Below are 16,317 nucleotides of genomic sequence, written 5' to 3' on the forward strand. Positions count from 1 at the left end.
CTGCCTCTCAGACACTTTTTCTCTTTGAGTCCAGATGTGGTCTCAAAGTATTTCCCACTAGAGTGAGCAGACACTTAATTGACACATGGAATAGAGCCCATTGGGCAACCCTCATCTAGATTAATCAAACTTAAGACCCAACAAATTAAATTTTGAAGTTTTGGAAGTGATCTCATCTAGTTTTACCTAATTGTGCACATTCAGTAGCACTAAATATATTACTGAATCTGTTACTCATTACTTTCTTAAGTGTTTTGGGGTTACAAAATATCAGAGGCACAGAGTATGATATAAAATAGTAGAACCACCTTACCTTTATATATTTTACTGCTTATAATGCTCTTTGACATTAAACCATTCTTCAGTCACGCAGAGCTGATGTGGGCCCCTACAAACGCATAAAAATCTAAACCTAAAGCCACATGCTCATATAATTAGGAGCACATGGCATAGACTAAGAATCAAGTCAGTGTCTGACGCAGTATAGCATAGCAGTGTCTGATGTGGCGTAGCGTAGCATCTGGATCTAGGTGGGATTTGAATCCTGGCTCTTTCATTTATTGGCTTTTGGGACCTTGGACAAATCATTCCTCTGCTCATCTCAAATATAACTTGAAAATAATGGTACCTTATAGGATAGCTGGAAGGAGTAAATGAGTTGATTTTTAAAGACTGGTACGTGAAAAGTGACTTTATTAGGACTAGAAAGTCTAACACCTGAAATGGGATAATGGATTGTTATAAAAGACTTTATATTTTTTATATTTTTAGGATGCTAAAGAGCAGGTAAACCCTTTGGAAACAACATTGGAAAAGTTCCAGCAGGAGAAAGAAGAATTAATCAACAAAAAAAATACAAGCAGCAAAATAGCACAGGATAAAGTAAGATTTCATTTATATATTTACTTATCAAAAATATATATTAAAATTATTACTATATTCAGAGCACCATGTTGGACACTAGTATTTAACATGAAATGAAAAACGATAAAATATGGAGTTCCTGTTGTGGCTCAGTGGTTATTGAACCTCGCTAGCAACCATGAGGACACGGGTTCAATCCCTGGCCTTACTCAGTGGGTTAAGGATCCGGCATTGTCATGAGCTGTGATGTAGGTTGCAGACGCGGCTCGGATCCCATGTTGCTGTGGCTGTGGTGTAGGCTGGTGGCTGCAGCTCCGATTGGACCCCTAGCCTAGGAAACTCCATATGCTTCAGGTGTGGCCCTAAAAAGACAAAAGACAAAAAAAAAAAAGAAAAGAAAACATGATAAAATAGTATTTTCAGATTTGTGACCTATCTTGGCATTAAACATTTTTGTTAGAATAATAATTAAACTTAAATTATTTTGCTTCTTGATCTAAAATAGAAATTGAGAATTGAGACTGTTTTTTAATAATCCAGTAGATTTTAAAGGAAGATCATAAAATTTGACTTGAGATAAAATTGGCTGGTAATGGAAACTGGAACGCAGGGCTTCTAACTTCTAAGTCAGTGTTTCACTGTACTTACTGTACTCTCCTACTGTTTTTGTTACCTTTGTGTAAGATATTCCTTGGAAATAAATCTTAAATGCCCTAGTCTCAACCAGTGTGTATTTAATATTTTTCTACAGATAAATGATATCAAAGAGAAGGTTAAAAATATTCATGGTTATGTGAAAGACATTGAAAATTATATTCAAGATGGAAAAGATGAGTATAAGAAGGTAATTTAAAGCTATTAAGTTTAAAATGATTTACTTGTTAATATTTTTATTTCCTATGCTTAAGGAATTTTCTTTTTTTGTAGCAAAAAGAAACTGAACTTAATAAAGTAATAGTTCAACTAAGTGAATGTGAGACGCACAAAGAAAAGGTTAATAAGGAAATGGGAATCATGAGACAAGATATTGATACACAGAAGGTAGGTCTCTGTTGTTAATGACTTATGGTGGCACTTATACCAATAACATTCTTATCTTTCTCTCTTTTTAAAAATTATTATTATTACTATTATTATTATTATTATTATTATTTTTTGCTGCTTAGGGCCACACCCACAGCATATGGAGAGTCCCACGCTAGGGGTCAAATCGAAGGTGTAGCTGCTGGCCTACGCCACAGCCACAGCAACCGCAGGATCGGAGCTGCATCTGTGACCTATACCACAGCTAACAGCAAACACCAGATCCTTAACCCACTGAGCGAGACCAGGGATTGAACCTGCAACCTCAAGGTTCCTAGCCAGATTCATTTCTGCTGCGCCATAGCAGGAGCTCCTAAAATTTTTAATATTTGCATTGATTAGAAATGCAAACAGTAATAACACTTCTTTTAAATTTTTTTTTTTTTTTTTTTTTTTACTTTTTAGGGCTGCACCTGTGGCGTATGGATGTTCCCAGGCTAGGGGTCATATCGGAGCTATAGCTGCTGGCCTACACCACAGCCACAGCAACACCAGATCCAAGCTACATCTGCAACCTACACCACAGTTCATGGCAACAGTGGATCCTTAACCCACTGAATGAGGCCAGGGATCAAACCCACATTCTCATGGATACTAGTTGGGGTCGTTATCACAGAGCCACAACAGAACTCCCATGAGAACAGCTGAATCTAAAATTTTTTTCCTTTCAATTCAATGGCCAGAAAATTTAACATCAAGTATATAGACGTACTGTTTTTGCGAGACCTCTTACTGCCATGTATGATTGTCAACTTGAAGGTAAAGATCTTAACTAATGGAGTTCCCGTCGTGGCGCAGTGGTTAACGAATCCGACTAGGAACCATGAGGTTGCGGGTTCGGTCCCTGCCCTTGCTCAGTGGGTTAACGATCTGGCGTTGCTGTGAGCTGTGGTGTAGGTTGCAGATGCGGCTCGGATCCCGCGTTGCTGTGGCTCTGGTGTAGGCCGGTGGCTACAGCTCTGATTCAACCCCTAGCCTGGGAACCTCCATATGCCGCGGGAGCGGCCCAAGAAATAGCAGCAACAACAACAACAACAAAAAGACAAAAGACAAAAAAAAAAAAAAAAAAACTCTCAAAAAAAAAAAAAAAAAAAAAGATCTTAACTAACATGTTTAACAGTACCTAACAGTCTTGGCATATGTTAGGAGACAAATAAAACTGTGGGGGAGACTTTGATAATAGTCTTGCTCTCTTGTGATCTTTTACATCAGTAGGCTTCATTGTGAGGTTCCTATGCAAGACGATCCAGTGGGGTGTAAGCATAAAATATTAAAACATCTAGTTATATCATTTTATCTCATCATTTAAATTTGTGTTTTGTGTTTACATGGGCCATCTAGATTTGTCCAGGTTTGGAGATTCCTTCACACTAGCTTCTGCCTCTGCTGAGTTATACTTGTTTTTAGGTAAGGCAGATTTAGTGGTTAAGGGTCTGGCATTGTCGCTGCTGTAGCTCAGATCACTTCTGTGGCTCAGGTTCAATCCGTGACCTGAAAACTTCCAAATGCTGTGGGCATGGCCAAAGAAAAAAAAAGTAAGGCAGACTTGGGACTACCTGTCAGCAGTTGCCTACTCTGAAGTACATGTTAATAACTTGAGTATTTTTGTTAATGGATTTAATATTTACATTTAGATACAAGAAAGGTGGCTACAGGATAACCTTACTTTAAGAAAAAGAAATGAAGAACTGAAAGAGGTTGAAGAAGAAAGAAAACAGCATTTGAAGGAAATGGGTCAAATGCAGGTTTTACAAATGAAAAAGTATGTTTTTAAAAATAGTCTTTAGTCCAAAGAAAGGTCTTTATTATTGAAATGTGAAAAATATTCAATACATGTTTTTTAAAAAGAAGTTAAGCTGACATCCTAAATGTCCCTTCTGACTTAAAGGAAGATTGTCACTTTTTATACAAGTGTATTTCATGGCCTTACAAACTGAATTACTGAAGAAGAAATAGATAATATATAGTCATACTATTGACTATGCAGTGATAACCAGTATTAAAAATACCAAGTTCCCAGACTTCTGTGAGCTTATTTCATGAGATAATGGCACCAAGCATAAGGAATATATAGCCTTTGGACCCTTTCTGGGTCAGAGCTTATGCATTCTGTAATTGCCAGTGGAGTTACTGCCAAAGCAATTTGTCATTGATGACCCATTATAAATGGTTCCAATTGTAATTATGTGCCAACCAGAGGTTTTTTTTTTTTCTTTTGCAATTAATCTGATTCTTTCATACGGTTTTATTGGTACTTATGCAGTTGCTATATGCCTGCTACAGCAAAAAAGATTTTATTCTTGCTTTGTCTGCCTTAGAGTTGCCTTAGGAATTCCGTAGAACCTGGTTGATGCTAAGACACTAGACTGACTGGTATAAAAGGTTGACTAGCCAAATAGACTTTTGGGAACCATTTCAGCTGGTTATATATAGGCTTCCCAATCATTTGGCCATTCCTTTTAGATTTTTCATTTTTTTTTTCTTGACTTTACAAAGAAATCTGAATCAAAGAATGCTTAAGTTTTTCTAAGGATATAATAAATTGAAATTTAGTTATTAAAACCTAATAAATAGTTAGTCCTATATTATTGCAAGTTCTCTTGGTTTAGCTGTGTTAAATCTCTTTCATCTATCAAGGAAATCAGACTTAATAACTAGAAGAGCTCTTCATCTTTTAAACAGGAAATTACAATGGAAGTCAGGAATGTGGCCCAGATATCCTAACTCCCAAGCCTCAGCTGTTTAACACTGTAATGTTGGTCCTTTTGATGCCAAGTTGGAAAAGTAAAGCTTATAGAGAAGTTTTTAAATGAAACTGTTTATTCCTTGCTACTAAAATGAAAAATAGACATTTTTATAATCCCTTCTGTGATTGTTACATAACAGTACTTTTTACATTCATTCAGACTGCCAGGCACAACTACTCTTCTTCAACCAGATGCAACAGAAATGTCAGCAAAACAGATAATCAGGCCAGGTGTGTAAGGATATCCATAAACTTGAGAGCAGTGCCTAGCAAATAAGAGAATGCTTAATAAGTAATTGTTAAATGAACGAAGATTTTTAAAGCATAGATTAAAATCCATATTATCTACCAAGTTATCTGAAAAGTTTATTTTTCTTTTTTGGTCAATATTGATGCTTTTCATATGTATGGAAGAGAAATTTTGTTCTCATAGAGGAATACAAACTTTTAGTAAATATTACTGCATAAATAGTTTGAGGTAAAATTCTGTTTTATCTGACATACTCTGAGCAAAATGATGAGACCTATTAGTAACTTCTCAGAGTTGGTAATTGTGCATTTCTCATAATGAGAAATTTGTGAATTTGTAATACTCATCATCAAGAATACTTTACTTAGGTTAGCGTCTAAACATCAGGAACTTTTCTAGTGTTCATGTGTTATGAGTCTCCTTCATTCAGCACACGAAAATCAGCCATTTAAAAATGTGGATGCTTCAGAGATTTGGAAGGAAGAAAATTTTCTTTAGTACTGAAGCCTTAAGTAAGAAGCAAGGAGAGACTGTTAACATAGGCTCATTACTAAGGAGGATGATAAATGATATTTATCTATCTGAAGAAATCTGGTTTTTCCACTTCAAGCTGCTAAAATCCAAAAATGATCCTCATCTGTCACTTTCCCTCCTAGTGAACATCAGAATTTGGAAGAAAAAATTGAAAATATAAAAAGAAATCACAGTTTGGCAATAGGGCGACAGAAAGGTTATGAGGAAGAAATTATTCACTTTAAGAAAGAACTTCGAGAACCTCAATTTCGGGATGCTGATGAAAAGTATAGGGAAATGCTGATTGTTATGAGAACAACAGAGCTTGTGAACAAGGATCTAGACATTTATTATAAGACCCTTGACCAGTAAGTATTGGCCTAGGGATTTGGTTCCCATTGCAGTCAATATCAACTAGCATAATTTAATCTTCTTTTCTACCTTTTTACTACTTAAATGTATTTCATACTACCAAGGAATGGAAAAATACATGTATGTATTTGTATGCACACACACACGCTTACTTAAATTATGAAGTTATAAAGCATATTAATATTAAGGAGCACTCATGATCCCACCCCCCACACCCAATCCAAGAACTCTGCCATTATCACTAATTGCCATCCTCTTGTATGCTCCTCCTTATCTCACCCATTTATCACCCCTACTCCCTGTAACCACTGACATAGATTTTTTTTGCTTTCTCTGCTTTATAAAAAAATAATTTTATCATGTGTATATTTTTTGAGCTTTTTAAAAAATGGTATCATATTCTGTATACTCTTCTAGAATTTGCCTTTTTGTTTATCTTGTTTTTATTTACTCATGTTGCTTATAGCTGTGGCTCATGCATTTTCACTGATGTATAGAATTCTACTGTGGAAATATGCCATATGCCATTTTCTAGTAAATGGACACTTGGCTTGTTTCCAGGTCTTTACTAATATAACCCTTGCTTCTGCCAACAGTCTTTTCATGTTTTCTGGAACAAAGGTATAAGAGATTCTCTAGAGTATAGGTGGAAATAAAATTGCTGGGTTGCAGGGTATGCTCAGTTTTACAAAATAATGTTGTTTTCCAAAGTAGTTTTACAACTACTAGTTTTACAACTACTAGTTTTTTACCACTGGCAGAATCTAAGGGTTTTCTTTGATACATCCTCTGATTGATTTTGTCTGTTTCTTAATTTTGGTCAATCTAATGGATTTTAAATGGTAAATCATTGTGATCTTCATTTGCAGTCCCTTGATTTCTAATGATACTAAACATCTTTTTATGTTTGAGCATGTTATCTCTTCTTTGAAATGTTTATGTTCTACTCATTTTTAATGTATTATTGGTAGTCTTACTGATTTGCAGGTGTTCTGTATCTCTTCTGCATTTTAATTCTTTTTCAGTTATATGTGTTATAAATACCTTCTCAAGCTTTTTATATTTATCTTACATTCTTATAGTTTTTTAATACACAGGTTTTATTTTAAGGAAGTTGAATTTACCAATCTTTCCTCTATGGTTAGCTCTTTTGTGTCTCAAAAAATTCTTCACTGTTCCTATAATTTCTTCTAAAAGTCTTGAAGTTTTGCTTTTCACATTCAAATGCATTTAAGTATTTGATTTTAAATTGAATTTTATGTTCAGTATGAAGTAGGAATCCAATTTCACTTTTTCTCTGAGAGATACCAGTCATCCTGACTCTATTGAGTAGTCTGTCCTTTTCTTAATGATCTGTGTGTCGGATATCTGAATTCCATGTGTTTATGGCTTGATTCTAGGTTTTATATTCTGTTTCATTTGTCACTTTGTCTGTCTCTGTGCCATTACCAAGACTGTCTTAATTACTGCCACCTTGTATAGGAGAATTTGGGTTTTTATTCACTGTGCCCATCTTTGTCTTTTAACTAGTGAATTTAATCCATTCACTTAATTCATTATAATTGATTACTTAGTGGTATTTATTTATATCTTTTTTCTCTGTTTCCCTGACCTTTATGGGATTATTTTTCTTTATTCTTCCTTTTTCTCTTCATTGGGTTGTAAATGATACATAATACATTAGTTATTTGGGTGTTTACCTTTAATTTTTTAACATGCATATTTTGAGCTAAAAATCAAATGCATTGGTTCCCAAAGCGGTTCTGGAGGAGCATTATTTGCATCATATTGGAATTTGTTAGAAATTCAAATTCCAAGTCTCCACTCCAGATCTGTTAGGTCAGAAATGTTAGGGAAAAGACCCAGCAGTCTGTGTTTTAATAAGTCTTCAGGTGATTTTGATGCACAGCAAAATTTAAGAACCATGGCTCTGATGTGATTTGCTTTATCTTCTTTCTGAATGCTAATTAATTTCTCCTGTCTGCAGTGTTTCTATTGTCTAGTATTTTCATTTTACCTTGTTTTTATATCATCCCAGACTAGTAATAATTGTCGTGGTTTCATAGTGCTTATTTGAATATAAACCCTCATGTTTACCAATTTCTTATAAGTTCCACTCATTCCTTTTGAGGTACAGTTTCTCTCTCTCCCTCTCTCTCTCTCTCTCTCTCTTTTTTTTTTTTTTTTTTTTTTTGGTCTTTTTTGTCTTTTTTAGAGCTGAACCCATGGCATATGGAGGTTCCCAGGCTAGGCGTCTAGTCGGAGCTGTTGCTGCCAGCCTATGCCACAGCCACAGCAATGCCAGATCCGAGCCGAGTCTGCGACCTACACCACGGCTTACGGCAATGCTGGATCGTTAACCCACTGAGCAAGACCAGGGATCGAACCCACAACCTCATAGTTCCTAATCGGATTTGTTTCAGCTGTGCCACGATGGGAACTCCTTTTTTTTTTTTTTTCCGAAATATGTCTTTTAATAGTTTTTTTTTCAGTGAAGGATTATTTGTAGTAAATTATCTTTCAGTCTTTGCTTTCAATCTTGATACTTTATCTGAGCATAGAGTTCTAGATTGACAGGTTTGTTTTTTCTTTTAGTATTTTGAAAATATTCCATTTTTTTTCTTATCTTCTGTGGTTACTGTTGAGAAAATTCTCATTATTCCTTTAGGAGGTAATTTACCTTTTTTCCTCTGATTCCTTTAAGATTTTTCCTTTGTCTTTATTATCCTGCGTATTTTTTTTTTTTTTTTTTTTTTTTTGGCTATGCTTGCTTCATGTGGAAATTCCCGGGCCAGGGATCAAACTCATGCTTGCAGCAGTGACAACACCAGATCCTTAACCTACTGAGCCACTAAGGAATTCCTATTCTGCATTTTTTAAAGAGTGCATCTAGATGTAGGTTTGCTTTTACTTCTGTTCAAGAACTATGCTTATTGATTTGAGGATTGATAGCTTTCATCAATTTTGGAAAATTCTCATGTATTATCTCTTCAAATATTATCCTTTCTCCATTTCATGCTGTTCTCCCCTCCTTCATTTCTCATTGGCCATAAATAAACCTTCTCATTTCTTTCCTCCACATTGCTTAACCCTTCTTGCATATATTGGTAATACACTGGGTAACTTCCCCATAAATATCTTTCATTGTACAGATTCTTTAGCTGCTGCTTATACTGCCAGTTTTTAAATATTTATTTTTTATTATAGTTGATTTACAATGTTTCTACTGTACAGCAAAGTGACATACATTTATGTACATTTTTTTTCTGTACAGTCATAAATCTATATACATTTTTTTTCTCATATTATCTTCCATCATGGTATATCCCAAGAGATTGGATACAGTTCCCTGTGCTATACAGTAGGACCTGATTGCTTATCCATTCTAAAATATAATAGTTTGTGTCTACTAATCCCGTGCTCCCAGTCCATCCCATTCCCTCTCCTTCCCTTTAGCAACCACAAGTGTATTCTCTCTCTGAGTCTATTTCTGTTTTGTATATAGGTTCATTTCTGTCATATTTTAGATTCTTCATGTAAATGATATCATGTGGTATTTGTCTTTCTCTTTGATTTCACTTAGTATGAATATCTCTAGTTGCATCCATGTTGCCCCAATGGCATTATTTCATTCTTTTTATGGCTCAGTAATATTCCATTGTATATATGTGCCACATCTTCTTAATCCATTCATCTGTCATTGGACATTTAGGTTGCTTCCCTGTCTTGGCTATTGTAAATAGTGCTGTAAGGAACATTGGAGTGCATATATATTTTTGAATTATGATTTTATCTGGATAGGTGCCCGGGAGTGGGATTGCTGGATCATGTGGAAGTTCTGTTTTAGTTTTTTGAGGAACCTCATACTGTTTTCCATAGTGGTTGTACAATTGACATTCCCACCAACAGTGTTGGAGGGTTGGTTCCCTTTTCTCCATGCCCTCTCCAACATTTGTTATTTGTGGACTTCTTAATGATGGCCATTCTGACCAGTGTGAGGTGATACCTCATTGTATTTTTGATTTGCATTTCTCTGGTAAATAGTGATGTTGAGCATCTTTTCATGTGTCTACTGGCCATCCCTTTGTCTTCTTTGGAGAAATGTCTCTTTAGGTCTTCCAGACAGTTTTTGATTGAGTTGTTTTTTTTTTGTTATTGTTGAGTTGTGTGAGTTGTTTGTATATTTTGGAGATTAAGCCCTTGTCAGTTGCATTGTTTGTAGATTTTCTCCCATTCCATAAGTTGCCTTTTTTTTTTTTTAAGTGTCCTCTGCTATACAGAAGCTTGTAAGTTTGATTGAGTCCCATCTGTTTATTTTTGTTTTTATTACTGTTGCCTTAGGAGACTCATCTAAGAAAACATGTGTACAGATAATGTTTTGCCTGTGTTCTCTTCTACAGGTTTTATGGTGTCATGTTTTATGTTTAAGTCTTTAAGCCATTTTGAGTTCATCTTTGTGCATGGTGTGAAGGTGTGTTCTAGTTTCATTGATTTATATGCAACTGTTGTGTTTCGCCAGCACCACTTGCTCAAGAGACTGTCTTTGTAATTTCTCCAAGTTCTATTTTTTCATTTTCAGAAATTCTTGTTCTTTTTTCATAGTGTATTTCTCCATAGTATTTTGTTTCCTTCTTTTATGTCTTTAAATATACATATTTTATATTTTCATTCATAAAGCCATTGTTTCATTTCATATTTTTAGGAAATTATTTCTGCTATTTTGTGTGCTGATTCTAGCCTAGCGAAGTATTTTTTTGGTTTCATGTAGTGTTTAATTGTAAACTCTTCTTGTAGTGCTGTTTTATCTGTGAAGCACCCTCATGACCTTTTTGTGTGGATGTCCTTCCACACAGAGATTTTAGTTTTGTATCTGCTAAGCACTCCAACGATAACACTGGCCTGATAGTTTTTCAGTTGGGGAGTTCCTAAACTACATTGGTGGTGTAACAGTGAACCTTAAATCCATGTAAGGCATTTGCCTCAGACTTTGAACTCTCAACTTATTAATTTTCCACTCTTCGATTCAGGGTAATTGGTATAGCTCTTCAAGAGTCTTGGTCTTTATGTTGGGAGTCACTTCTCTCTGCCTCATTTGGGCCCTACTTCGTCCTGTGTCCTGGGTGATAGATAATACCTAATCCTAGCTTATGAAAGGAATAACCAAGTAAATCTGTAGTATCATCACGCATTGACCATTCTGGTTTTTAGTTCCATCTTTGTTTCCACCATGTAAGGATTTGCTTTTCTTTCTTGTGAACTCAACTATAATATAAAATAATATTCTGGCCATGCCCACAGCATGTGGAAGTTCCCATGCTAGGGATCAAACCTATGCCACAGCAGTGACCTGAGCCACTGCAGTGACAATGCCAGATCCTTAACCTACTGCACCACAAGGGAACTCCTAATATAAAGTAATTTTTGTTATACAACTGTCTAGGTATTTGTAGCAGGGAAATTATCACTTATCTCAGATTTTGTTTATTGTTGTTTTCTAAAAGGGGAAATCTTCTCAATGCTAAGAGAACTCCACAGACAGGGTCTCTTCTCTTTTAAGGTTTCTTCTGCAAAGAGCATAGTGAACCAGACCAGCCTCAGGAAGTGGCATTCAGACCACAAGGCTGAGGAGAACAGGAAGACCCCTTACTTTTCAGTGTGAGGATTCTTTTAGTTAATGATAACAAATCTATCTCCTAGCCATAGCTCTGGCATGTACAAGTTTGAGGAAGCACATAGTCTTTTAAAAGGTAAGTGAAAACTCAGTGAGCCAATTATGTTAGTCATTTTTTAAAATAAGTACTAATAAGGTTTTTGTTGGAGAGTTCCTGTTGTGGCTCAGTGGTAATGAATCCAACTAGTACCATGATGACACGAGTTTGATCCCTGACCTCGCTCAGTGGGTTAAGGATCTGATGTTGCCATGAGCTGTGGTGTAGGTTGCAGACGTGGCTCGGATCCCACGTTGCTGTAGCTGTGGTTTAAGCTGGCTGCTGCAGCTCTGATTCAACCCCTAGCCTGGGAACTTCAATATGCTGTACGTGTGGCCCTAAAATGACTAAAGAAATAAGTAAATAAGACTTTTGTTAGATTAAGTTTGACTTCTGAAATGACTTTTGGAGGGATATGTCTTCTGTCTTTCACTCTGAATGAATAGGTTAGCATTATAATGCCCCTTGGGTCCAGAAAGGCTCATGGAAATGTATGCCTGTACCAAGTAGGAACTTTTGTTTTTTAACCTCTTTGAATATTGAAATCTCTCCTAGATTTTTAGATCCAACAGTTTAAATTGTTGAAATTTAATGTTTTGAAATAAGAGCCCAAACAAGACGTTAATAAAGAATCCTTGCCTGGTAGACTATATATAGACAACATGTCTTTTTATAATTAGTTAATTAATTTTGCTTTTTTTCTTTTTCTTTCTTTCTTAGGGCTACACTTCCTGCACATGGAAAGTCCCAGGTCTGGGATTGAATTGGGGCTGCAGCCACTGGCCTTTTTAAAAAATAAAATTCCATAATTCTTTTTACTCTTTCCTGCTCCCTCATATATGCCTTTAGAAAGCTTTTAGCCTTTTTTTTTTTCTTTTTTTTTTTTTTCCCCCTTGCTATTTAGGGCTGCACCCACAACATATGGAGGTTCCCAGGCTAGGAATTGAATTGGAGCTACAGCCTACGCCACAGCCTTAGAAATGTGGGATCCGAGCCACATCTACAACCTATACCACAGCTCACAGCAATGCCAAATCTTTAACCCACTGAGCGAGGCCAGGGATCGAACCCACAACCTCATGGTTCCTAGTTGGATCTGTTTCTGCTGTGCCACGACGGGAACTCCCCAAGAAAGCTTTTAGCCTTTTTATTTATTTATTTTTAGGGCCCCACCTGCAGTGTACGAAAGTTCCCAGGCTAGGGATCGAATCAGAGTTGCAGCTGCTAGCCACAGCCACAGCAAACCCAGATCTGAGCCATGTCTGTGACCTACACCACAGCTCACGGCAACACTGGATCCTTAACCCACTGAGTAAAGCCAGGGATCAAACCTGCATCTTCATGGATGCTAGTCAAGTTCATTACTGGTGAGCCAAATGGGAACTCCGGGCTTTTAGTTTTTTGAGTTCTTAATAGCTGAGGCTGCATATGCAGTAAACTTACCAAACGTTTGTTGAGTACTAAGGAATAGGTGACCCAGTCCTTACTGGCAAGTTTATTTGAAGACACAGAACTGTCTTTTATCAGTAAAAATTTACACTATAAAGCAGGATAACTTAACTTGGTTTTGATAAAAAATTAAACTAAATCTTTTGGAGTTCCCGTGGTGGCTCAGTGGTTAACGAATCCGACTAGGAACCATGAGGTTGCCGGTTTGATCCCTGGCCTTGCTCATTGGGTTAAGGATCTGGCGTTGCCGTGAGCTGTGGTGCAGGTTGCACATGCGGCTCGGATCCCACATTGCTGTGGCTCTGGTGTAGGCCAGCAGCTACAGCTCCGATTCAACCCCTAGCCTGGGAACCTCCATATGCTGCGGGAGCAGCCCAAGAAATTGCAAAAAGACAAAGAAAAAAAAATTAAATCTTTTAAAAAGCAGGAAATGTGTGTAAAAGTTGATAAATTTTACTTTTTTGAGGCCCCAAAAATCCATAATATGTGATTAAAAGTGTTGTCTCTAGGGATAACCTGAATCTGAATCTGTTGACATGTAGCAAATTATTCAAGTGCCCCAAGCTTCACTTTCCTTATCTATAAAAGGGAAATCTTTTTTTTAAGTCTTTTATAGCATTCAATATAGAGTCAAGTTAAAAGAGAAACTTTTGTCATGTTTCATTCTTCAACGTGTATTATTAAATCTTTATTTCTTAAGAGCAGTAAGGAATTTAACTTTACCAAGAAAATGCAGGTTTCCATTGTTTCTCTTTAAACATGCTTTAAGAGAGTTCCCATTGTGGCTCAGTGGAAACGAACCCAACTAGTATCCACGAGGATACAGGTTTAATCCCTGGCCCCCCTCAGTGGGTGAAGGATCTGGCGTTACCATGAGCTTTGGTGTACGTTGCAAACACAGCTCAGATCCCACATTGCAGTGGCTGTGGTGTAGGCCTGCAGCTACAGCTACGACTCGACCCCTCCCCTGGGAACTTCCATATGCCACAGCTGTGGCCCTAAAAAGCAAAACAAATATTTTAAAAATGCTTTAAGACTAAATTTCTCAAGTTCTGGCTCTGCAGAAGAGATACTAATATTAATTTAATACTTATATGTGTTAGCCATAATCTAATTGAATTCTTGCATCTACCCTGTAAAGGGCAAGTATTTATCAGAGAGGTTAAGTAGACTGTCCAAGATTACCCAGCTAAATAGTAGAGATAAATTAAATCTCAGAACTGAGGCCTTTCTATTCCTACTATACTGTGCTGCTACCATGTACTCCTTTGCTTTCCTTAATCTTTAAATAACTAAAATTTATATGAGAATGTTTTCTTAACTGTTACTTAACTCATACTTGCTGATTTAGAGCCACAATAGCCACAATATATTTTAGTATATTTTATACCTCCTCAGTGAAGTAAGTATGTATGTATGTGCATAATATATATTGTCATGTATATTAGGATTTTGTTCAATTAAGATTTGAGTGCTTATATTGATATTGTTCTAGATATTATATATTAAGTATACAGGGATGAAGAAATAGAAAATTAAGAAATTCATAAACAATGAAAATTAACTATGGTGGTGGGAATAATTGAGGGGCTTCTTTAGCCCTTTTCTAAGACAGGATCTTTTTTCAGAATGTGACATTTAAGTCTACGGCCATACCACCCTGAATGCACCCGATCTCATCAGAATGTGACATTTAAGCTGGGACCTGCTTGATGAGGGGAAGCAAGATACGCAGAAGGCTGAGATACAAGCATTCTAGATAGAATATCTGATACAGAGGCCCCAAGACCAGTAGAACATGAATGTTCAAGGAACAGGAAGAAGGCAGGCCCAGCTGGGGTATCGTGAGCAGGGGGATAAGGTCAGAGAGAGATGGCTCCCACACTGTGCCATGCCTTGGAGCCTTGGTAAACAGTTTGATTTTATTCTAAGTGGGATTGAAAGACACTGGAGGGTTTGAAGGAGAGAGGTAATATGATCTGAGTCATGGTTTAAAGAAATCACACTGGTTGCTGTGTGGAGAATGGGTTATAGGGGCACCCGGCAGAGAGTGATAGACTGAATAGGTGATAGCAGTAGAAGGGAGAGAAGTAGATGGACTTGATTTTTGTTTTGGAGATAGAGTTGACAGGCCTTGCTTCTGAATTGAATGTTGGAAAGGGAAAGGAAAAGAATCAAAGATTGATCCTACATATTTTAAATTGAGCAACAGGATGTTGGGGAAGCAAATTGCCATTCCCTGAAATGGGCAGGATTGAGTGGAAAATCTAGAATTCTGATTTGAACAGATGAAGTTTGAGGTGCCTATAGACCTCTGAGTAGAGATGTCAGGCAGGAAGTTGGATGTATAATCTAGAGTTTAGGAGAAAGGTATATACATTTGGGAATGTATATATGTAGTACATATAGCCATGGAGTGAGATTACATATGGAATAACTGTCGATAGAGAAGGAGTGAGTCCCAAGACTCAGATGTTTACAAATCCAGTGAAGTGGTAGCTGATGAAGTAGGAGAAAAACCTTAAAGATAGGGTATCTGGAAAACCACGTGAAGGAAGTATTTCAGGAATCTAATGTTACCGAGAGGTCAAATGACATGAAGACTAAGAAGTGACCCTTGAATTTGATAAAGTGGCAGATGATCATGACTTTGGGGAGCAATCTCAGTGGCACAGTTGGAACCAAAGCCCTAGATTTGGATAAGGAGAAAATGGGTGAAATGGAGACAGTGAGTAGAGAGAATTCTTTTAAGAGCTCTGCTGTGAAGAGGAGAAAAATGGGGTGCTAACTAAAGGTGACTGAGCGGCCAGCTTAGGTAGGTAGGTTGGTTTTGTCTTAAATTTTATTTGCACATACTCTGCTACAAGGTGGCACCTCTTCTCAGTACATTGGCCTGCAGACCTGGGGTTTCATGTGGGTTAACTGAATACAAAATTATACCCAGGAGCCCACCAGCTACCCCCATACTCTAAGAGCCATTGGCAGCAGGAACAAGAGGAATTCCCTCAATAAGGCATCTGTTCATTCAAAAATCCCTGTTTTAGAGTTGCCTGGTGACCTAATGGTTAAGGATTCAGCATTGTTACTACTGTGACATGGGTTTGATCCCTAGCCCAGGGACTTCTGCATGCAATAGGTGAGGCCAAAAAACAAAACTAAACAATCCCTGTTCTATCCTCTCTTGAAGGACTCTGGGAAGACAGAAATATCATACCCTGTCCCTCCTGCAAAGTGGTAACAGTTCCAAAACGGAGACCATGGTAGCTCCACAGTCTATACTTGACTTGGGCCTTGAATATTGAAGGAAGGGCATTTCAGTAGAGAAAAGTGGT

At 37.0% G+C, this 16,317-nt stretch overlaps 1 protein-coding gene and 1 long non-coding RNA gene across 3 annotated transcripts in view; both read left to right on the plus strand.

Moving 5' to 3' along the window:
- The window catches only part of RAD50 (RAD50 double strand break repair protein), a 94,735-nt gene that overhangs the window by 62,512 nt on the left and 15,906 nt on the right, over positions 1-16,317 (plus strand). The window contains exons 17-22 of one of the 2 annotated variants that reach the window (XR_014838759.1): positions 772-882; positions 1,616-1,708; positions 1,792-1,905; positions 3,582-3,709; positions 4,854-4,924; positions 5,600-5,824. Coding sequence is in view for 1 of the 2 variants with exons in the window: in XM_003354274.5 (XP_003354322.2) it covers positions 772-882; positions 1,616-1,708; positions 1,792-1,905; positions 3,582-3,709; positions 5,600-5,824 (671 nt within the window). In the remaining variant the exon portion in view is untranslated. The remainder of the gene's footprint in view (positions 1-771; positions 883-1,615; positions 1,709-1,791; positions 1,906-3,581; positions 3,710-4,853; positions 4,925-5,599; positions 5,825-16,317) is intronic. The other variant, XM_003354274.5, reaches the window with a different exon arrangement.
- LOC146405750 (uncharacterized) lies at positions 8,563-16,140 on the plus strand. Its single transcript, XR_014838789.1, has 2 exons — positions 8,563-12,800; positions 13,240-16,140. It is a non-coding gene; the product is annotated as an uncharacterized LOC146405750 (long non-coding RNA).

Source organism: Sus scrofa, chromosome 2, assembly GCF_054392235.1.
Source record: "Sus scrofa isolate SSC_HxYL_T2T_F1_AM1 chromosome 2, Sscrofa_HxYL_maternal_Yorkshire_Landrace_v2.0, whole genome shotgun sequence".
NCBI lineage: Eukaryota > Metazoa > Chordata > Mammalia > Artiodactyla > Suidae > Sus > Sus scrofa.